This window comes from Drosophila busckii, chromosome 3L (genome assembly GCF_011750605.1).
Source record: "Drosophila busckii strain San Diego stock center, stock number 13000-0081.31 chromosome 3L, ASM1175060v1, whole genome shotgun sequence".
Lineage (NCBI taxonomy): Eukaryota > Metazoa > Arthropoda > Insecta > Diptera > Drosophilidae > Drosophila > Drosophila busckii.
Window position 1 is genome coordinate 6,939,849 of NC_046606.1, and position 23,360 is coordinate 6,963,208.

Genomic DNA, 23,360 nt, shown 5'->3' on the forward strand with positions numbered 1-23,360 from the left:
ACAATATTTAATCAGCAAATGCATAAATAAGTGTGTGAAGCAATTTCAGTCATTACAATTATTATTATTGTTGTTGTAGTTTTAGCTTATTAACAATACAAGATGAATTGAATCTTCTATATGAATTTATATGTGCTAGTTAATGTAAATAACTAACGCAACTAACTAACTAACTAATACCACTAATAAAACGCTCTGTATAAACAAATTCAGCAGCACAACACGAACGGGACAATCAAAATTCTACTGACGCTCTTACTTTAATATACAGCTGAGTTTACAAACAAAACAAAAACAAAAAGAAAAAGCAAACCGATAAAAATTGACGAATTTATTACATTTATTTATTTTGTTTCGTTGTTCTGTTTTGTTTTGTTTGTTTGTGTTTCAAGGGCAAGATTAATATCATATTCTGAGTTGCAAGCACTAGATTTATAAAGAAAATTAGATTAAATTAATTTTAATTAAATACAATATTTAAAAAAAAAGGGGAAAACCAAAAAGCTCAAACTGGACTGAACATTTAAGAGTTATTATTATAAAAGAATATGAACATAATTTAAAATCGTTAAAACAAAGGGTATTTATATTATAAATGTAACTTATTTGTATGTAAAATCGATTGTATGTATATGTATAATCTTTTTGTTGTTCTTTTTGTATGTGCAACACCTAGAAGCAAAACAAAAAAAATCAACTCTGTCTCTTGTGATCTATTGTGATGCTTATGCGAGTCGAAGCAACACTCAACTCTCTTTTTAAATGCCTATGAACGTTTTAAACAATTTACTTGTAAATCTTTACGCTATACTCTAGTCTATGCAATACAATTTTTTGGCAACAACAAGAAACTTATTCGAAAAAAACAATCAGTGGAAATCAAGCCAGCTAGATAAACCTTATATACACTCTACCTACTTCTACTTCGAGTAATTGTGCCCAACCCCTCCCTCTCTTTTTTAGACTTTTAAATGTGCTAACAAAACTGTTAATATACTTAGTAATTGTATCTTATGAAATTATGTATGTAATTAACTAAAAATACGTACGGTGAAGGTGACGACACAGTGCTGGACAGAGAGTCTCTATACAAGCTAAGTAGCAAGAAAGATTGAGCCATAAGCTTTCGACAGTTTTAAGCGAAGTGACAATGTACGCGTACAATTTAACAAACAATTGAATTTAAATGTTTAATAAATATGTGTGGAAATGAGGCGTCTTGTTTAACTAACTTTATTGCTAATCATCTAGAAGGAATGGATCGAAGCTCGCTTTGTCTGGTCTTTCTGCATAATCGTAATGCTCTCGATCTATTAATTTTTCAGCCATTTTTCGCGCTTCATCCTCCGACTCTTCGTTGTTGGCCTCATCTATCAGCAACTCGAATTCGTGCAACAGAAACCGACTCGTGGCTGCGTCCAGTTTCTTTTGTGGGTGTCCCGTTAAAGCGTTCTCCAGAAAGCTGTAGGCCTCGCTGTAATAATTGGTTAGTATGTATTGTTAAGTTAAGCTGCGAACTTACCGCATATTAATACCACCCAGTTCTGCTGGCTCTGGGTGTGCTTCATGGTGCACTATGGCATTCAACGCGTACGCTTGCTCGTAGTGACAACGTTCAGGTAGCTTCGCTTTTTTCATTAGCTGCAGCCATTGAATTATGCTGACAAAGCTATCCGTTTCACACTCCTCGTTCACACGCTGTTCCGCCTGCTCATAGCTGCGGCATACATAGTCTACAAGGCATTGCAATTAGCTACAAGTTTATGTCAATTTTTGTTAACTGACCTATGACTTCTTTGGGATCCTGCCGCCGGGCGCGCGCTGTTGCTTCCAGAGTAGCGCTTGTGCAGCCGTGCTCTTTCAAATATGCCAGCACTGTACGCTTTGTGTGTATGCTTACCGTATCAGCTTTCTTTATATTTGTTTTAGAATCAGTTTCCGTATCATCTTCCATTGCTAAACGTTTTCACAGCTTGTTGATAAACAGCTGTTTCGCCAAAAAGAGTTGCCATTATTCTTGTGTTGCCACACTGCTCGCACAATATTGCAGATAATACTCGCTTATTTATAGCTAAACAGTGTTGCAAGACGCTGTGCAAAAAATGAGTGTTTATTGTGTTAAAGAACGAGAGTGAACGGGCGGGCTGTTGGCGCACGAAAACTGAAATCCTTTTGTTTCAAAAGAAATTTTATAAAAAAAAACTAATTAATTAGTTGAATTAACAATTAGGCCACCAAGTGCAATATATAGTTAATAAATTGCTTTTGAAAAAATAAGGAGTAACGATAAAGAGTGCAGCGAAGTTGTGCACACAAAGGAAATTAATGTAAAGTCAGCGCCAGTTAAGGTGACTCATACCAATACACTGCCATTATCACTGCCTGTTGCTGCGTCCGCATTGCGTTCCCAGCATTGAAAAACGAAACGAGCATTTACACCCCATTGTCCTCGAGCCTAAATAAGGCAAAAGCTGCCTCACCCAATATGGAAGAAGAGCGAGAGCTTGGCATGCTTAGAAAGCATCGTGAACAAATACTAAATAACATTGACGAGCTGATCAGCTGCACCAATTACGAGCAACTTGTTAGGGAGACATTGCGCAGCGGCCTCATTTCTCCGACAATGCGCGACAATCTGAAAGACCTCGACGGTGCACAGTATAAAAAACTGTTGAGCGCAGATCAACAACAAACCGAGCTGCATAGAAATTTCTTTAAGAAGATAACCAAACGTGGTCCCACTGCCTATGACGATCTCAAGGAAATTTTGCAGCAACTGGGCTTTAGATCAGCTTTGCGCATACTGCAAAATGTGGATGACGATAGCAATGACGATTTTCAGTCTTGTACCCGCATCAAACGGCTTTCATCCAAGGATATTGTTGATAATTGTGCCAACAGTCAACCAGACGACCAAACAGCCACAACTGAGAGCAGAGTAAGTAATGCACACTTGCAACTGGAAGTGTAAAACTAACAAATAAACGCTTTTCTAGTTGCCCTACAAATATACGAATGGACCACTGACGCCATTTACTGAACCCATCGATGGACCCAAGCGCCATGTTGTTCAGGCAGAAGAAATACATACAGATCAGAACTTGGGAACGTATTCTATGCAGTCGGAGCATAATCGTGGCGTCCTGTTGGTAGTCAACATTATAGACTTTACTCTTGCGACACGCAGGCGCAATGGTGCTGAAAAGGATGGCAACTCTTTGATTGACATCTTTCGTCAAATGGGCTTTACGATATTTTCATATGAGAATCTGAAGCAGGACCAGTTCTTTGATCTGCTAAATCGTCTCACTAGCTCGGATTTCGTGCGCAATACTGAGTGCTTTGTCATGGCGCTAATGACACATGGAGCACGCGAGAAGGAAGTTGACAAAGTGGAGTTTACCGATGGCTCGTTTGAGAAAGTGCGCGCCATCATTGACCACTTTCAAGTCGCCTCTTGCCCCAATTTGTATAATAAACCCAAGGTGCTAATATTTCCATTCTGTCGCGGCGATGCTCCCGACAAAGGTCAACCAGAGCCGGAGGTCGCTAAAGAGCAGCGGCCAGCCATTGAATACGATGGTGTAAAGACCAACGAGACTGTGAAAAAACGCAATGTTTCCACATTGTCGGACTTGATGGTTTGCTATGCCACAACACCGGGTCATGAGACACATCGTGATCCCTTGGATGGCAGCTGGTATATACAGAAATTCTGTGATGTTATGGCCGAACAGGCGCACAACACACACATGGAGGATATGTTGAAGAAGATACAACAAAAGTTGTCCAAAATGCGTGCCAATAATAATGCCCTGCAGACGGGCAGTTATGAGAATCATGGGTTTGATCGCAAGCTCTACTTTAATCCTGGATATCTGCCCAAGTAAACACTGCCAAGCAACACAAAGCAATTCTCTGACTGATTTTGCATTTATACTGGACGACTTTGCTATATATATATATATATTGGATATCATATATATCAGTTCAAGTATAATCCTTATTGTATATTTTTTTATACACTTTGACATTTTTTTTATACCTACATACATATATACACTGAGTATATACAACATATTCGTGCTGTCCTTTTATACAAAAATACTCTTATATCTGTTTTTCCAATAAATGTTTTATATGCTGTATGTAAGCAACTACATATGTATACACTAGTATCTAAAGTCAGACTAATCCTGCTCTTCCTCTTCTGGCTCTTCCAGATGTGATAGCTGCAATTTGCCCGCTGCACGTTCCTGATTGCTGATCCGTGTTTTCTTTGCTTTCTTTGTCGACTTTTGACCAATTACATACTCTGGCATAACCAGCTTGGAGCCACGCAGCTGTGGCTTGTCCACTTCAGCATCATCTACTTCAATTTCCCGACGTTGCGCGAAATTCCGCTGCAATTTGCTTGTCTTCTTAAACTCTATCTTGTTTGCTCTGCCTGCTTCGTCATCGGCTATATCATCTGCTTCTGCCTCTCGCCGTGCGTCCATTTGCTTAAGAAAAGCCAAAGCTGCCGAGGAGTTGCTCTGATCTGAGATGTCTGCATCGGCGAGTGAGTATTTCTTCCATTTGTGTGGGTTTATTTGATAATCGGGAGTCTTGCGTGGCTTCAAACAGCGGCCAATGGGTAGCTCGGGCTTCTTAAATATACTCTCCTTGCCACGCATACGACGTAGTTCCCTATCCTCGGCCTGACCGCCAGCCGCAATGCTGCGTCCCTTTCTGTAGTGCATGACTTCTTGTCCCTCATTTTGACTGTCATTGGCTCGCTGCAGTGCATTTATTGTATATGGCTTTGCTGTACTCTGGTCCAAGGCTGTGCCTTTGAGATCCTTACTTGCATCGTCAAGACATGCAAATAGCGCATTTTGCTTAGCGCTAAATTCTTGCATTTTACATGGAATACACACAAAATTGTTTATTTTTAAATTGCTGCTGCCAACTTGTTTGGCTTAAACAGCTGTTTGTCATAGAAATGAAAATTGGCGTTTTCTAACACTTTTAAGTGCCGGTTGCAAATCTACGCAGAAAAAAGTAATCGTTCGTAATATAAACAAGAATTACATACAAATTCAGGTATTTAAAAGCATAATTTAACTTAAACGTTGCAGTTGCTACGTTGCTGCTACCGGTAAACTATTGCAAGCTGTTTTAATATTAAAATTTAGTACCTAATATGTAATTTTTTTCTGCTTGGCGCTTCCCATGTGCTCGCGGAATAACTTAATTTGTTGTTTAAATGTTCTGGCTACAGGGAAAAAACCATTGATAAACTGCTTATTATTGTAATTATATTGTAATTAATCTAATTGTCAGCAGTTTAGAGTATTTTCATAATTTCATTGTCAATTCGAGCAGAAGCAAGTGTGTTTGCTAGTGTTGTAAAATGTGCAACAACAGCTGTTTTGTATTTAGAAGCGTATTTCTTCAAAAGCAAAACGAAAACGTGAACAATTCTGCCTTAAGTTGTAGTGCTTAGCCTTTTAAAAAAGACTGTGATTAAAATTGTGATGAGTAGGCATGACGTTTCAAACAGCGCTCGCATTCATATTTACCATATTAGCTTCCGTTAGCATTGTAGCTGCTATTATTTTGTTGGGTAAGCAGCGCAGCAGCAGTGACGTAGGCAGCGACGCAGCGTAACCTACTAACATTTTACTTCTGTGGTTATTAATGTTTACACTTGTTGCAGGCTGGTTTCTGATTTGGAAGGCATTTTTATCGAAATTTCGTTTGGTGCGCGAGCTGTTGGGTCAGGAGGAGCCAGAAGAGCAGCCACAACTTCTTGGAGAACAAAATCAAAACGCACGAGCACGCAAAGCGCGACGTGACTAATCAAAGCACAATCACACACTATATACACCGTTAACTATAATTATACGCCAAGATGAACATACGCTGCGCCAAGCCCGAAGACCTCATGACCATGCAGCACTGCAACCTTTTGTGCCTGCCAGAGAACTATCAAATGAAATACTATTTTTACCATGGACTCACGTGGCCCCAGCTTAGCTATGTGGCTGTTGACGACAAGGGCGGCATTGTCGGCTACGTGCTGGCCAAGATGGAGGAGCCAGAGCCCGGCGAGGAGAGCAATCACGGACACATTACCTCACTGGCGGTCAAGCGTTCCTATCGCCGTCTCGGCCTCGCACAAAAGCTAATGAACCAAGCCTCGCAGGCCATGGTGGAGTGCTTCAAGGCTCAGTATGTCTCGCTCCACGTGCGTAAGAGCAATCGTGCTGCTCTTAACCTCTACACCAACTCGCTTAAGTTCAAGATCATTGAGGTGGAGCCCAAGTACTATGCGGATGGCGAGGATGCCTATGCCATGCGTCGTGATCTTGGCGAATTCGCTGACGACGACAAAGCGAAGTGTGATGAGTCTGATGCAGCGGGTAATAATAAGAATATATATAGAGGCACCTCTGGCGCGCACAATCATAGTGGTCATGATGGTCATTGCTGTTGAAACGTGCAGGTTTATTTGCGAAATAGAAACGCAGGCGGATGCGTTAAATAGTTTTGCATTTTTATGCGTTAGATTTTGTAATTAATGAACACATAAAACGTAATTAAAATTAAAAGGAGATTAAGTCTTGTTTTTTTGCCGACTACAAAAATACGTTACATGGAGCTTTTACAAGTTTCCCTTACTATAATTTGAAAAAACTGTTCCCAGTTGTCATATTCCAATGCTATAAAAGGATTTCCCTGTTTTTCATATCAACAGCACTTTAACAGCGTTCCTAACATTGTCGAATTCGGTAAGCGCGAATCGTTGTCCATTTCAAATTATACACATTATTTGACAAACAGCACAAGCTCCTTTTCCCAAACCGTTTTTTGTTAAAAATAAACTGAAAACGTTTTTACTAAGAAAATAATTATTAATGAGTCATTATTTTTATAATAATTTAGTTTTTAAATGTATTACCTGCTGTTTTTCAGATTATGGCGCTTCCAATTGTTGTGGATGACAGTTGCAGCTGCCTTCTTACTGGATGGTATGTGCTATAAGTGGAAAATATAAGTTGCGGTCGAGCTCGAACGTCGGATCTCCCGCTCGCACCAACGGTGGCCGCACTGCTCGCGCACCTGATAAAGTAGATAACGGAATAACGGTCAAACATAAACAAAGCGTCGTTTGAAAGTCACGGTCTCGGTAGCGGATGAATGCAAATGCAAACGCGAAAAGGAAGTAAATACGTAAAAATCGACAAGTTACAACGTGCGCGCGTGTGTGCAGAAATCAAAACAGTTTGCAAATTAATAAAATAATCAATGGCAATGAAATGAAAGATTATTACTGTGGCTGGCAATAAAGCGCGTAAAGCATACGAAAGCGAAAGCAAGCAAAACAGCAAAGAGTGTGAGTGCACGTGTTTAATCCCAAAGTTAAAGCAATAAAAAAAAACAGTTGCGGATTTGATGAGCCTAATATTGAAGATTAAAAGCAAAAGCGGCTTTGCAATTTAAAGTGTGTGTGAGGCGTGTGGAAAGAGGGAGACGGAGGACGAGACAAAAGCAGCTGTTTATTGTTGTTGCTTAAACGGGGTCAAAAGTTCGTGTGCTGTCGAGCTGTCGGCACTCGACGCCGCTGCCCCGACACTGTCTGCCTAATTTTGCCGCAAAACAACTAACTAACAGTGCTATAGTAGCGACTAATACTTTTGCTAAAAGGCACTCAAGTGCAATTGTGTGAGACGCTGTTCAGACAAAGGCGCCCCAGACAAGCCTACGGCTTATAAAAGCGCGAGTGTGTGTAAGTGTGCGAGTGTGTGTCTGTGAGTGTCTTACATATGATACAAAAATATGTAAAAGACAAACAAGGCCAATTCGCGTACAAAAAGAAATAGAAACATAAAGCAAAAGTGCAACTAAAAATAAAGCGACGACTGCAGCAGCAGCAGCGCAGCTTTAACAATAACGGAAAGTCATAAACGCATGCTGTCTCTATCGCACGCATAACACAGGTAAGCGCAGACATCACATCAAAGCTAAAACGAACAGCGGGTGTAAGGACAATTTGTCAACGAGGCCTAGGCACGCGCTTAACAACTACCGCTATACGCTCACTGTCGCTTCTTTGCTTATCATATTTTATACTTACATCTGATCATTATCATCTTTGTCACTGTCAGCAACAGCCGCAGCCGCAGTCACAGTCTCTCGCATCATTTTTAAAGCAAACAGTTTTGCTTGCTTCTCAACTTCTTGTTTTTCTTTCTTCACATACACATTCGCCTTGCTGACTGCGCCGCTGCCGCTGCCGGCCTGCGCTGCTGCTCTGCTGCTCTGCCTGCTGGGGTCTGCGTACGTGTTGGGGCTCAGCAGACGTCAACAACTTTTTGGCTACATACAAATATATAATAAAAAGTTAAGATTGGAGCACATGTCCACTAATTAAAGTTATTTAGCTATAGCTTTTGGCCTCAAACACTTGTCGTCATTCAGTCGCAGCTATTTTTCATTCTACGCTGTCCTTTCTCCTCTCGTTCGCTTTTGGAGTGTGTTTATGGCTTCAATTCAATTAAACAACTGGGTCAGCTACAGCTGCTGCTGCTGCCTCTCTGTGGTCGCATTGGCAACGGCAACGACAACGTGGTTGTCGCTATCGCTGGACAGCCAAGCCAACAATTCCTTCATTCCATCTGAATGCTAAAATCCGCTTGCGGCGTAATTAATTTTAGTGCCTAGACTGCCAGCCACAACAACAACAACAACAACAACAACAGCAGCAAAAGCGCAGAATATGAAAAGCTCTCACCTAATGCAATTTCAGATGCGTGAGTAGGGAATTGAAATTGATTAAATGCCAAGACAACAACGCCAGCAATTGCTGCTGCTGCTGCAGTGAATGCAGCTTAAGTGCATGCCAATCTAGACGTGGCCTTTAATCAAAGCAGCTTATTAGATAAAAGTGCTGGCACTAGTCCTATTGTTAGTTAAAGCAAACAGCTTATGATCAATAAGGAATTTTATAAAAACATTTCAAGCTGAAACGCAGAATCAATTGCCAAAATTGGAGCTATGAAAGACAATGGTACATATGGGAAAAGGTTAGGCTGAGCTTTGAGCGAGCTATGTGGATTTCTTAATTATAGTTATGAAACGCAAAAAGATAAACTATGCAAAAAATGGTTTGCATATGACCCCATAGAGTTCTATTCTTCATCTTTGATAATTCGTAAGCGGAGCTCTGAGAATTCCATTCAAACTTCAGCAATTTAAATTAATATTAATTTGCTCAAATTGAATGCCATCAAAGCAGCTGAAAGTTGAAATATGCACTTTATATTAAAACTATGTTAGGTTTGAAAATAATTTAGGCGACATACAAAACTTTGTTTGGACAACATATTTCGACATTTAGAACTTAAGCACTTAGGGCAAGTAACATGTAAAGTATTTATGCTGCAAACTTGCCCTAGCAGAGTTTTTTGTTTATCATAACTCAAGTTATGCATGACTTCTAGCAAACCTACGCACTATTTTGTTTGTTTTAAAAAAACTCAAACAATTTATGCATTTTGCACAATCTTGATAGCTGCTGGGACGCTGTGGCTTGTGGTTAATAAATACATGAAATGTCCATTAAATATGCTTTTTATGGCTGCTTATTCATTAAAAAATAAACAAAAAGTAGCAACAGCTGCAAGTTAAGCAATACATATATATATATATATATTCTATTTATCTCTCATCGATTTAAATGCCAAGTCGCTGGTTTTGTCCCGTCGGGAGTCAAGTGTGAAACTTTACGCACACAAAACTTTGCTGATCAATGAAATTAAAAAGATTTATGATTTCAAGTTGCGCCCCAAAGCCAACCCTTCCCCCCCCCCCCCCCCCCCCCCCCCCCCCCCCCCCCCCCCCCCCCAAAAAGACAAATAATTCTCTATAGACTTGGCCACACGCATACACACGCAGTTACAATCAGCGCCAGCGCTTTGGGAGCCAAAGTTTTCAAGTGTCATCCTTAAACGGCATAAGTGTGGCCAGGGGGGCCAGCAGGGCGAGCATACAATGTTTTTTTTTTTCTCTGTGTCCTGCCCATTACTTTGAATTGCAGTCATTTTAGTTAATGCGCAGGACCCAGCGTCAGGCCTCAGGCTCAGGTTCAGGCTCAGGCCCTGCTCATTGAATCTCGTGTGCCAATAAAGAGGGCACAGGAAAATAAAACTTGTAATAATCAGGCAAACAAAAGCTGCGTTACTTTCTATTAAAATCAAAAGAGTTTTTTGGGTTCACCGAAAACAAAAAACCAAAAAAAAAGTCAAGTAAAATGCGAATTATGTTAATTTAAAGTGAAGTTTTCCGCAAGCCCATCAACACCAAAAGCAAAGTGTTTAACTGCCCTACAAAGAGAGCCTTGGCTAAAATCCCACGCAAGTTAACCGAATTTTCGAGTAGGTCCCACAGTCTGTCCGTCTGTCTGTTGGTCTTTTGGAGTGCTGGCTGCTGCTTCCGGCTGCTGCTTTTGCGGCTCTGACTTATGCCTTGTTTGAACAAAAGGACAACGGAAGAAGCAGAGCTCACAGCAGAGAGAGAGAGAGCGAGCGAGAGCGAGAGCGAGCAGTGAGATTGCCAAGTCAGCTGATTTTGTACGAAAATTACTGTTGGCTAATTTTTGCTTTGACCACGCCCATTAATACGCCAACAAATTTGTGTCTGCCTCCCTTCCTGTGTCTCTCTCTTCTTCTTGCTGGCTCCTTGGTTAGCTAAATTAAATAAAGGTTGAGACAATAACGCCTGCTAAAGCAAAAGGTGTCGCCCCAGGGGCGTGTGCAGATGTTTCTTTAATAGACTTTTACTTCAATACACACACACACACACACACACACATACAGCTGCGGCACACACACACACAGAGTTGAAAGTGTGACAATAAGAGAAAAAATGGGTTCTGGAAAAGAATAAACAAGTTTGGCTGTCGCCCGCTGAGCGTTAAAACAAGCAATGGTTTGGTTATCGTTGCCATTACAGTTATACGTTGAGTACACTGCAAGAAAAATGAGCTAAGGGCATAATATGGCGTCATAGCCCAAAAAAGTAGGCAACAAAATATGCAATTAAAAATTACGCAAGCGTAAACTTTGATATAAAAACTTAGACTTATTTTGATGTAAAAATTCATAATTCTTATAAAATATAATTATTTAAAATAAAAAATATATTATAAAAAAATATATTATAGCTAAAAATATATATATAGTTAAAAACTAAGCTAGTCTCTGCATCTAAAAATTCATTAAAAGCGTATTTTATTTATCTATTTAACATCTTTGATATTTTGTTGTTAATATCTTAAATATGAATTAATTTGTATAAAGCTTGATTTTGTTTTAAATATATATTTCATAGCTTGAGTCTATTGAGTCTTAGAGCATTAACTAGTATTTACTTTAAACTAAGCTTTAGCTCATTGCTGCTCTCATAATAATTTTCTACACAATTTTTTGCTGAAGTGCAGTCTCTCACACTCTGGATTCTGCCTAGTGTAGTCGTGCCCTAGGCAATGCATATGGTGTGCCATCCACATGACCCGCATATCATCAAGCGGCGGCTTCGGCGTCGGAGTCGCCTTTTGGCAGCCGCTACCACAGCAACAACTACACGACAACAACAACAACAACAGCAACAGCAGCAGCAATATGAAACAAACTGCGCCTTGGCAAATTTAAACAACGTAAATGGAAATGCTGCTAGCATCAGAAAAAAAGAAAAAAAAAAAACAGCAAAAAAGGCAAATGTCACGCATGCGACGCGTTGAACCTTTTTTCAAGCGCTTTCTTTGCTATTTCATTTCTTTGCTTTCATTTCGGGCGCTACGTTTGGATTTTTCTTTTTTTTTTTGTCAGCTGCTTCACAAGCAGCGCAAACGAAGCATGGCAACCACTTTGCCATTTGCCTGGGCTGCAAACTATTTCGCCGGCGTGGTGGTGGCAGCGCAAATCAAATGCTCAATTTGCAATATTGCGCATACGCCGCATGTGCTGCGGCGTTTGTAAAAGCGTCAGCAGACGCCGCCGAATTGTAAAACGATGACTACAACTACTATAAAAATTGTACGTTGTTTAAATTGCGTGTGGGCAAAAGCTTAGTGGCAATAGCTTAATTTAAGTTCTGGGCATGACAACATTTGTGGACACGCCCCAAAGCTTAGACAACAAACTAACTACAATTTCGAAATTCGTGGCTGAGGCAGTTAATTAAAATTTAGTTTGGTGCGCAAATTATTAGCATTGAGTGTAAATATGATGGACAAAAATATTTTTCATTAATTAAGAGTTTGAAATGCGTACTCTGCCCCAAAGGGCCAAGCAGCATACACAAAGTCAAATGTCAACAGGAACCGCAATTTTATTCATTGCCAGTCACACCAACACACACATATATATATACAGTTATATATATTATATACACTTTGCGCTTTTGTCTGTTTTATGCTAATGTGGCAGGCACTGGGCCCAACGATGAGGACGACGACGACGACGACTGGTGCCATAAAATGTGCTAATACACAGGAAATGTGGCGGAGGCGCATTTGTAACTTTGCATTTAAAAAAGCATTATGTTAAAATCTGCCTACGGTCATAGCAACAATAACACCAGCGCCAGCAGTGGCAGCAGCAGCGGTAGCATCAACGAGATGCCACGATGCGCAATTAGATATCCGCTAAAGCGGATTTCGCGATATCGCGTGACTTGCTGCTGCTGCCGCTGCACACACAGCGTTGGATTATATTTAAAAATCAGAGCGCAAAATTGTACAAAATGACAACGGCAAACGCAGCAGCAGCAGCAGCTAAAATGTGGGTGGGGTGAAGAGCTGAGCTGTTAGTGAAAAGCGTCAGGCAAGCGTAAAATGAAAACAAGTTGCCCTCATATATACACGAGCGAGAGTGCGCCGAGGTTAGCAAGCCAGAATGGCAACAACAATTACACTAACTGTAGCTAGAGAGAGAGAGAGAGAGACACAGCAACAATAGGAAATGACAACATGAATAACAAGCAAAGCAACAGCAACAACTTGCGCTAGGTGTTTGCGCTGTTTGATAAGCGTTCGCTTGGGCTATTAGAAAAACTCAAGCTGTGCCCTCTGACAACTATAGCAACTTAGATAGCCATCGAACGCAAACACAAAGCCAAGTTTGCTAGTCTCAAAATTGCTACACATATTAGTAGTACGCTTAATTATTGCCAAAGCGTCTTATGTTGTCGCCGTCTTGATTAAATTGAGGTCAAGCCTTGAGCATAAACAATGTCTAATCTGTTTTTAGCCAAATGCATCTACATTTATTGTTGGCAACGTTAGTTAACTGCTTTCAACACAATGCATTTGCACGCTTATCTATGCCTAAGCAGCAATATTAGTAAATATAGCAAGTCTGGGGCATGCTTAAGTAAGGCTTAGTCATTATAGATGGGCTTAGTGGCTGTGCTGATTTGATTAAAATATGTTTAACTTGAAGTGAAGCTGCTAAATTAATTAATCTTTGCTTATTTTGCTAGTTAGTCAACTTAACGCATATGAAATTCAACTAAATTTCAAGCTTAAACTATTTTCAAAACATGCCCAATAAATCTTGCAAACATTTTTATACGAATTATGCTTATAATTATACGAATTATATGCTTATTATTAAAGCATAAGCTTATTTTTTCACCATACCATAAATTATTATTTTTATGCTTAAAAGTCAAACTATATTATTAAGTGCTTCAAACTTTTTCATTTTCCAATTTGAGTTTACGCTTAGCAACTCGAACTATGCTAAATTCTAAGCAACAGTCATAAATTATGTACAGTTTTGCCAAAACATAACAAAATAATAATTAACATTACCATTACTAAATTCCAAGAATTTGTGTTTTTGTATTAAGCTTAAAGCGCTGCCACCTGCGTGACCCTTTTATCATCCAATGGGTCAATGCAATATGGTTTCAATTTTTAGTTGGAAGCTCCTCTGCGCTCTGAGCAGCTGCAGAAGCTGTCGCAAATTTTCATAGCGCCGCACGCTCCAGCGGGTCAAATGTCAACGTATGCGAGTGAGTGAGGCATGCGTCATAATTTATGCGGCAATGCTGGTCAGCTGTGCACACACACGGCCACACACACACCCACATGTGTGTGTTACTCGTTTTTTTGTTGCCTGGCTGCCTTTTGATGTCAGCGGCTGTGTAATAATTTTTTTTGCTTTATATTTTCCACCCAGTCCCAGCCCACAAAAGTTTGTAACTGCATTTTATTAGCACAAATTTCATTTGCATACTATTTGCGCTCTCGTTATCAACTCTCCCACTCAACTGTCAGGAAATTGTCACTACATGCATGTGTATGAGTGTGTCTGTGTGTTAATAATAAAAATACACATCAAAAAATAAATATAAACAATGTCAAACATTTTTGCGTATTAATGCAATTTCAGTTTACTGTTTATTTTCATATCATATTTGGTAGCTTTCATTTTTTGTAAAGACAAAACTTTTTTAATGCAGTTGTGTGGCGCTGATTTAATCACACACACACACACACAGACATACACAGAGACAAGCAGTTGATGTCGTTGTCACTTGTAACAGCGCAGTTTGTTGAAAAAAGTTTGACGGACCAAACGTCAAAGTTCCCATACCCCCAGTCCCAGCCCTCGAGTTGCCACCAAATTGGCCATGCTTTGGCATTATAGTTTCAGGGTCGTGGTGGGTGGTGTTGGGAGGCTGCAACGCAAATTCGTTTAGTGTAACTTTTGCCTCGGCTGCACGCTTCTTTGCCTCTGAAGCACCAACCAGTGCTCAAAAGGCCATAAAGTGTGTGAAATGTTTGGACAAAATTAAAAAGCTTTTGTTGCTGCTGCTGGTCGCTCGTAACTTATTTTTAATGTGTTGTAAGCCATTTATAATTGAACACTTAATTGAACTTATTGTCAGCTCTTTGAGTGCCACTTGCCACTTGCCGAGTGCTCATAACAAGTTCAGTCAGTGAGTTGTTTGTAAACTTTTATTAAGAGCCAGGAAATTGGTTATGAAAAGCAAGCAGAGCAAGTCTAGAGTCAATTTAAATCTGATGGCAGTTAAAGGATTTGTTTAGTTAGCTAATGAGTTTATAAAGAGCAGAAAGCTGCTCGGCAGCAAATTAATTAATTGTTATATTGATATCGATTTAAAGCAATGAAAGAATTTATTTATTTAGCTAATAAGTTGTTAATAGAATTTAGTACGAGCTCAGCAGTTATTAGAATATGCAGCATATATATAAATTAATATATTGAAATCGATATAAAGCAATAAATCGTTAGGTAGCTATTTAATTAAATATGCATATGTTTGATTTAATTAAAAATTAATTAATGAAACGACTTAGAAAAGCCTTCTAACTTTCTTTCTCTTTCTTTGCCTGCTTAGATTGCCAATTGGCTTCATTGCTGAGCGACTAAGCCACATCGCTCAACGTTATAATCAGGCATATTCCTTTCTCTTTCAGTGCTCCATTTAAGCTTGTCACTTGTCCCTCTTTATTTGCCTTCTTTACTATCCCTGTCGCTCTCTTTATTAATTTACCAACCCACTGCCCTTTGCCTAAGCCTTGGCTTACAGCTACTCGCACTAATATTAGCCTTCTAAAAATTAAGCAATATAATTTTAATTTTGCTATTTTACACACTACGCAACTCTCTAAAATTTTTATAGTCTAGACTAACCCAAAATGCTTTATGAGCCAAAATGTCAAGCAATCAAAGCTGCACAATTGGTCAGGCTTTAATTTACGAGTGTGTGTGTGTGTGCTTAGAGCTGGGGTTGGAATTTATTGTGAGTTCTTAAATTAGCAGCTGGCGTGAATTATATGCTAAAAGTTTTGAGGCAAAACTTTCGAGGCAGTTAAAGGAAATGATTAACAAACTACAAAGCCGAAATTTTCTATTGAGATTTGAAATGCGCAATCGTATTGCAGCTCAAGTTGAGCTGATTCGAGAAGAGCATTTATTTTTTTTTTATTATTATTATTATGTGCTTAACAAGCTGAGCGCGGTTTATATTTTTTTGTTGTTGTTTATTATTTATTTTTTTTATTCGGCAGCAGCAAAGTCATTAAAACTTTGGACTATTTTAAGCGCGCTGCTAAAAATGACATTTTACTTTCCTTTTTATTTTCTATATACAGCGTATACTTATTTTGTTTGAGTTTATGTGAATCGCTTGAGCGTGGAGTGCGGGCTGGGGGGCGGTTTGGAGCTGTAGCTGGCACTTGAGCTTAAGCTTCAGTGGATAAGCCACTGCATAGTCGCTTTAATTGCGTGGACAGTTGTTGCTGTTGTAGGGACTGGGCGCACATAAAGCAAAACTTTGCGCTACGGTTCAACCTAATTGGGTCAGGATGAGAATTGGGGGTGGGTGGTGAGGTAGCTTGGAGTGCAGTTTAGCCATGGCACGCTTTTGCTTTTGACACATAATGAGTTATTTTGTAGCTGCTCGATAAACTTGTATGCAACTTTAGCGTAAATGAATTACGTAATCAAAAGGCGTAGCATCTTCTGGGAGCGGCGGATCAAAGGCTTGAGCATGCAGCTTTGGGGCAAATTATGGCCACAGTACGTGGCTAGCAAACAAAAAACAAAAGCAGAGTAAAAAAAATTATAAAAAGGCACCCAAGACAGGACAGGACAGGACAACAACCCAGCTAATTACGCGCTAATTAATAATTCAAATAATGTGGCCAAAAGGCAGCTCGAAAAACAGCAAAACAACAACAACGCTGCGTATACGCAATATACAAATACCCATTGTTGTTTATCTTGATTAGTTTAGTTTTTACACTTTCTCAGCTGCTCTCGCACTTTATGAATATCTACGAGCTGAACTTTTGATTTGGCCAAAAGCTTTGTGTAACTTTTTTAAATATGCAATTTATCATCAGCAAAAGCAAAAGTTTCTAATGAATCCGCATGCTAGTTGATGTTAATGACAGCCCAAGCTCAAAAGTGTAACTCGAAACTGGCGAAAAACTTTGCACTCTGTTTGTCTGGCGATAATTAATTGAAGTTGTACGCACAAACAGCTACAGTTGCCATTTCAATAACAGAGGGAGAGAGAGAGCGAAAGAGATACTCATATCTGGTGTGTACATTTAGCATTTAAAGCAACTGCATTGCAAACTGTTTGCTGCTGTGGAGCGACTCTGATGGCTTCATCAATCAGTTTCAGCATTCATTAGCTGCACAAAAGATTTAATATGCGCGCTGAGTGCACGGTTATGATCTATAGTGTGCTTTCGGCAAAGGCGAAACAAGCAAATAAAAGAGAGAGGCGCAAAGGTTAATCGAAAATAACGAAGTTGAAATACGCTTTTCAAGAAATATGCATTTAAATGAAAGGGATGCAGCATAAGTGGATTGCATTGATATATAAAAGATTATAAAAAGTACAGAAAATTATTCTAAGCTACATTAAGTAGCTGCTGTTATATTTATATGAATTTATTAACAGTTAAAATTTCATTGCAATATTCATTTAAATCGTTACTCATTGATATATAAATTATAAATTTATTTTATGCAAAGCAGCCTTATTTTAATTTAATTTCATGCATTCATTCATTTATTTTGTATTATTAATTTTCATATTTGCGCATTCATTTATTATATTTATTCTTTGCTTTCAGCGCATTGCTTGCAAGTGCTAACGCTGCGTATGAGTACAACACTGCGGGTGAGTTATATATTAATTATTTAAGCACTCGTTATGCGTCTGCATTGCGCTGTTCACTTGACTCTTGGCTGTTGCTCTTATTGTTTGGCTGTTGCTGTTGCTGCTGCTGCTATTGGTATTTGGCGTCACTGTTAGCACTGGGTCAGCTCATCGTTGTGGTCGAGCGTGTGGGGGGGGGGCCTGGGCCAGTGTTTTTTGAATTTTGTCTGCTTGTGGCAGTTCGCAGTGCATTTGTCTGGCGTCTGTTTGAACCGTATTGAGGTCAGCCTATACCCTCTAAACAGCAAGCGCAACGAGTAGCTGCAACCTTAAGCTGAAAATATATTTATTTAAATATTTATTAGGCTAAGCTGCCTTGCTGCGCTTTAAATTATAAATTTATAGCTGCTTTATTTATAGTTACGATTGTTTTGTATGCTTGCTGTGGTCTGCTTTATGTTGCAAGCTTCATAAAAAGCCACACACTTATACATATGCATGTGTGTGTGTGTGTCTGGCGGTGTGAAAATTGTTTACATTTTTGCACATGTACAACATTTTGGTTTGGCAATGTTCATAAAATGGCAACACATAGTTATGATTATTACATTTTTTCTGTCTCTCTCTCGCTCTCTCTCTCTCTTCCTGTATGTTATGGCCACAAATGTAATTCCTGTCGAAGTCCTCTGCTCTTAGTGCCGCCGCCGCAGCTGCAAGCAATGCGAATTAAAAGCTGCTCGTAAACTTGAGCATTTCAGGCCACATCATTTTGTCTTTTGGCCAAGAGTAAGAATTTCGAGCTTATTGTTGTTATTTGTAACAAATGCTCCCCAGCGCATCGTTAAGCGCATAAAGAGCACTAAACTGTTCTTTTCGGCCATGAATTATGCTTTAATTGTCTGTGCTGCTGTCCCTGCCCTTAAACAGGCAACAAAAACCGAAACGAAACAAAACGCACACACTTAATAATCGACAACTATTTATAGAGTCTCTGGCACAGGCTGGCAGGGACATTATGTTTAATACACACACACACACACACAGCTTTGCATATACAAAAAGCATATATAATTGCCAACTGTTGTAGGGTTAGGCATAGTGCTCCAAGATGTATCGATTGAATTTCCTAAGCATAGGTTTTTGTTTTATAAATGAGCTAGGGATATAGAACAACAGCTTTTAATAATGATTTGTGTGCTATTCTCAGCTGAATGCAAATAATAATTATTTATGTTATTGATAAGCAATCGATACTATCGATAGGCTAAGCGCTGTAGCTATTTGATTTGTAGCTCTCAGCTGTATGCCAAATTTAGCATACGAGCAATAAAAATAAAATAAAAACAATCGATACTATCGATAAATCTATAGTTAGCTTGAGGGATAAAGAATAAAATGCTAATATTTCATTTATATTTGAAAACTTCTTAGTTTATACTTCAAGTAAATTCTCAGCGCTGAGCTAGAGTAGAAACTGCTTTAATATTTATATAGATTATCTATATATAAATGCAGCTCCTAACGAAAGCGGCAAATGAATTGCATTTTTATTCGCAGAACATTTTACGATTCAGTGTGCAAACATTTGCGTTTAGTATTAAAATGCAAGCGCGCGCGCTCTCACTCTCACTCGCTTTCTCTTTCTCTCACTGTATTTGCTTTGCCCGCAGCCTTTAGCAACTTAAAGGCAGCTGCTTAAATGCCAAGACGCAAATAAAAACTTAATGCAATGCAAGTGCTACTGCTACGCTGCGGGATTTGTTATTGTGGACTGTGGGCGGCGTGGGCGTGGCAGGTAGTCATTCGCTTAATGAATACGGCAAAGTGAAAAAGCACAACGCAATGAAATGTCGAAACGAAAAGAGAAACGTTGAAAATGACAGCAACAGGCGTAAAATCTGAATAAATAATATATACAAAAATAATTCACAACAGCAGCCAAACAGAAAAAAAGGAAGAAAGAAAGTAAGAAAAGTATGGCAAGAAGTAGACGTTTGAGGCAAAAGAAATGTAGAAATTATTGAAATGCTGATGAAGTTTACTTTACGCTGATTTGCTTTTGGTGAATCAAATTTGGCCGCTGCCGCAATCAACAGCTGCAGCTGAATTAAGCGCTTAATTGTGGTGGGCGCCACAAACGAGAGAGACTGAGAGAGAGAGAGAGAGAGAGAGAGGTTTAAATGAATTTTTTAACAAGCAAAGACAATGCAAATGAAGTTCTAGGCGAATGGATGACAAAGATTAATTTATTTCACTATTCACAATCCTTAACAATTGAATTATAAAAAAATAATCTATGTTTACTTGGACTTAAAGTCGAAGAGTTTGGGTATCACATCGCCACATTTTGCGGAGATTTTTATGTCTGTTAGTGGTTGTGCCATGTGTGTGTTGGTATATATGTATGTGTGTGTGTGTGCAATTATAGTAATTGCTTAGAGCCAAAAGCAGCAGCAGCAGCAGCAGCAGCAGCAGCAGCGAAATTTATGGGCTCGTTTTGTCGCTTCATTAGCATAAAAATCCGCTTACTTTGGCTGTGTTGTGTGTATTTTTCGAAATAAATATATGCTGCTTTTATTTTTAATTTTCGTAGCTTTTCATGTTTAGCTTGTTGATTCAAATATAATATATTGTTATGGCCCACACAGCGCAGTGCTCTCCAGAGAGCGCGCGCGCGGGGGCTGGAGTGGGAGCTGCTACGCTTGGCAGCTTTATTAATTTATATTGTTGACTTTTATCAGTGCTAGAGAGTGCGCCAAAGGTGCGCGCGGGCATGTCAATGTCAACGCCACGCCCCCCTACCCAACGCCTACGCCCAGCTTCAGTCTCCAGCCCCAGCCCCACATGCCACAAACTGTCGCCTTATCAGCAACACGTGTAATGAATGCCTAAAACTGTCATTATCACCTTCTGGCGCTTTTCATATTGTGTTGTTGCTGCTGCTGCTTTTTTCTTTTTGTTGCCTGTTGTCATGTCAGCAAATATTGTGTAAAGATACACGCGGCCAACTTGAGCCTCTAACATAAGCAGGAGTTTTACCCCGCGGCCAGACTCGTAATGTGACATATATCAACATTTATATTGTCGGCAGTCGCTTTGAAAATTGGGCAGTGTATGGTGTATATGTTTATATATAGACTTGAGCCTTGAGCGCCGCCCTTAACGGATGCAGCGGAAATGTGCCCAAAATTGCACAGACAGACAGACAGACAGACAGACAGAAAGTGAGTGAGAGAGATGGAGTTGAAGTCTCCTCCAGTGCTGAAGTGCTGAAGTGATTTAAGCTAAATTTTTGAGCTGTGCACATAAGTGCGTGGAATTACTTGAAATAGTAGTAAGAATGCTTCAAGCACAAGAATGCGGCAAAATAAAAATAGTAGTAGGCTAATTCGCAGAAGAAGAGACTTGACTTGAGCTACTTGCACTTGAACCAAAGCGCTTTTGCTTTTGTTGTTTCTCTTACAAGAATTAAATTGCGAGTGTAGTTGCGAGTTTGGCTAAGCGTTTGCATTTAGATTCAGCCATTAATGGAATTGTTGGCTGAAGTAATTGATAAGACTTAAACGTATAATTAACCGCTAATAAGTAAAAGTTGCGCTCTAGCTATAAATAGAGCTACACAAAAAGTGTAAATAATATTAACAAAGCTATAATATTAAAAGACATTTTTATACGTTAACAAATTATCTCAGCAACAATGCTTCTAAAATAATTAATAGCGGTAGGCTTAGAATAAATGTGGCCATGGTTACCAGCCGAAATATTGGGGTAGGTTCATTAAATGTGTGGTATATTAAAGCCCTACTTAAATTTTGTAAAATTTAGCAATTGGTTTTGTTTATTTAATTATTTATTTGCTTTTTTTTATAATTTAACGCATTTGCGTATTCGAAGAATATTTCTTTCAAATGGGATTAGTTGCTTCACGAGAAATTCAGCTTAAAATGCGTCTAGACGTGCTACATTATCAAATATACGTGTGAATATGTAATTTGATGCTAACTGCAGAAGAAAATCGTAAATATAAAAATGAAATTTATGTTGATGAATCGTTTAATACTAAGCATACATTAAAAGCGAGGTTAAAGTTTTGAGCCAAAGTACACTTCAGTAATAAGCTACCCTATATATTTATATATCTATGTATATCAAATATAGCTGTAAAGCATATAAATTGCAAAAATAAAATTAGTTTCAAGCATGGCGCTTAAAGCTTAAACTTTTATGCGCCATATAAGTTATTGCTTATGAAAATCGCGCCACAAATGAAAATGTTATACCATATATATAATTTTTTGAACATACCCTTTGGTTGTCCTGGCGACGCACTCACTTTCACTCACGTGCTCACTCGCCAACAGTCCGAACTCAACTGCTTAGCAAGTGGCCGCGTTTGTTGCTTTCGCTGCCCACGCGCTTTGATCTCAGTGCAGTAAGAGCGCAGCTAAGCAGAGCGCGTGAGCGACAGCAGCGCTGCTCGCGTCTTTCGTTCGTTGCTTAGAGAGCGCTGGCTGGTGAGTTTCGTTCGTGTGCGCTCGATCGACTGCGCTGCTGCATCTGAACGAGAGCGAGAGCGTCGCTGCATCTTTCGTTCGCAAGCGCTCGATCGACTGCGCTGCTGCGACTGTCGCTGTGTGTCGTACGATGCGCTTGCGCTTTGATTTGATTGCATACTGAGAATAGTACAGACTGAACTGCAGTGACTGAAAGAGAGCGTCGCTCTTTGCTTAGAGAGCGCTGCTCGCTGTGTATCGTCGCTGGCGTCTTTCGTTCGTGTGCGCTCGATCGACTGCGCTGCTGCGGGTAAACGAGAGCGAGAGCGAGAGCGTCGCTGCATCTTTGCTTAGAGAGCGCTCGCTGTGTATCATACGATGCGCTTGGGTTGACTACAGACTACAGACTGAGAGCTAAACTGACTTCAGTTTTAGCTTTGAAACCACGTGCAAGTTTGTTTATTGAACATTAAGTAAATGCTTAAATCGAAATATATAAAAAAGGGCCTTACCCGAATATATATGAACTATATCAATATAGTAAAATATATTTAGAAATTTAATACTCAAACAAAGCTTTCACTTCTTGCCTGCCTCAAGTATCAAATTTTAATTTAAAAACTTGCTGCCCGTCTTTTCTTAAAACAATGACAGCAGCTGTAAGCGTTATAAACAATGCCAACTTGCTATTAAAGGAATTTCGCAAAAATTTGCATTTGCTTGGCAGCATTTATTTCAATTTTAAATTAGAGTTTTATTTCATTTTGCTTGACTCATAAATAAAACACAACTAATTCAGAAAATAGCGTAACGAATCTTTGCAGACAATTGTCTATGGCCTTGGCTTGTGTCTCAGTCTCTCTCTCTCTCTCTCTCTCTCTCTCTGTGATTGCAATGCCAGACTTTGTTTGTTTCAAGGCGTTTGCTGTGCTTTAGTCGCATTACGCATACGCCCTGTGGTGTGATCATAAAAAAAAGGCTGCAGGACTTGCGGCTGCTGTTGCTGTTTGCTGCTGCTGCTGGTGATTTTTTCAAGCGTCGTTTGTTTTTATTTATGCACAAGCACAGCCATAGCCAAAGCTATTGCTAAAGCTATAGCCACAACAACAACAACAACAACAACAACAATGAGGACTATAAGCCATAACAAGCAGCAGCAACAACAAGAAC

The 23,360-nt window shown here is 39.4% G+C and overlaps 7 protein-coding genes across 12 annotated transcripts in view; 5 read left to right on the plus strand and 2 right to left on the minus strand.

Annotated features, from left to right (window-relative positions):
* The window catches only part of LOC108600272 (SCY1-like protein 2), a 47,260-nt gene extending 46,283 nt beyond the window's left edge, over positions 1–977 (plus strand). The window contains exon 16 of the mRNA XM_017987737.2: positions 964–977. Within this exon, the coding sequence (XP_017843226.1) occupies positions 964–971 (8 nt within the window). The 3' untranslated portion in view covers positions 972–977. The remainder of the gene's footprint in view (positions 1–963) is intronic.
* On the minus strand, positions 626–2,003 carry LOC108600275. The gene is made up of 3 exons (XM_017987739.2): positions 1,786–2,003; positions 1,523–1,733; positions 626–1,474 (listed from the first exon to the last, which is right to left on the minus strand). The coding sequence occupies exons 1-3, from the start codon at positions 1,952–1,954 to the stop codon at positions 1,240–1,242; spliced, it is 615 nt and encodes a 204-aa protein (XP_017843228.1). The 5' UTR covers positions 1,955–2,003; the 3' UTR covers positions 626–1,239.
* Positions 2,004–2,126: 123 nt separating this feature from the next.
* LOC108600273 (caspase Dronc) lies at positions 2,127–3,949 on the plus strand. The gene is made up of 2 exons (XM_017987738.2): positions 2,127–2,938; positions 2,997–3,949. The coding sequence occupies exons 1-2, from the start codon at positions 2,486–2,488 to the stop codon at positions 3,888–3,890; spliced, it is 1,347 nt and encodes a 448-aa protein (XP_017843227.1). The 5' UTR covers positions 2,127–2,485; the 3' UTR covers positions 3,891–3,949.
* A 63-nt stretch (positions 3,950–4,012) lies between these two features.
* On the minus strand, positions 4,013–4,950 carry LOC108599095. The gene has a single exon (XM_017985885.1). It carries the CDS (start codon positions 4,899–4,901, stop codon positions 4,191–4,193), a length of 711 nt encoding a protein of 236 aa, XP_017841374.1. The 5' UTR covers positions 4,902–4,950; the 3' UTR covers positions 4,013–4,190.
* A 67-nt stretch (positions 4,951–5,017) lies between these two features.
* On the plus strand, positions 5,018–5,864 carry LOC108598719 (small integral membrane protein 13). Of its 2 annotated transcripts, none has more exons than XR_001915105.2 (2): positions 5,018–5,085; positions 5,702–5,786. XR_001915105.2 is itself a non-coding variant. In XM_017985449.1 (2 exons), exons 1-2 carry the CDS (start codon positions 5,530–5,532, stop codon positions 5,842–5,844), a joined length of 222 nt encoding a protein of 73 aa, XP_017840938.1. In that variant the 5' UTR covers positions 5,437–5,529; the 3' UTR covers positions 5,845–5,864. The 2 variants fall into 2 exon arrangements, 1 of the variants encoding a protein (XP_017840938.1); XM_017985449.1 differs by lacking the exon at positions 5,018–5,085 and adding an exon at positions 5,437–5,608 and having other exon boundaries at positions 5,702–5,864.
* Positions 5,865–5,877: 13 nt separating this feature from the next.
* On the plus strand, positions 5,878–6,595 carry LOC108598718 (N-alpha-acetyltransferase daf-31). The gene has a single exon (XM_017985448.1). The coding sequence runs from the start codon at positions 5,897–5,899 to the stop codon at positions 6,479–6,481; it is 585 nt and encodes a 194-aa protein (XP_017840937.1). The 5' UTR covers positions 5,878–5,896; the 3' UTR covers positions 6,482–6,595.
* A 1,352-nt stretch (positions 6,596–7,947) lies between these two features.
* LOC108600684 overlaps positions 7,948–23,360 on the plus strand; it is a 90,853-nt gene continuing 75,440 nt past the window's right edge. For all 5 annotated transcript variants that reach the window (XM_017988393.2, XM_017988394.2, XM_017988392.2 and 2 more), the window contains exons 1-2: positions 7,948–7,985; positions 17,672–17,718. The gene's annotated coding sequence lies outside the window, so the exon portion shown is untranslated. The remainder of the gene's footprint in view (positions 7,986–17,671; positions 17,719–23,360) is intronic.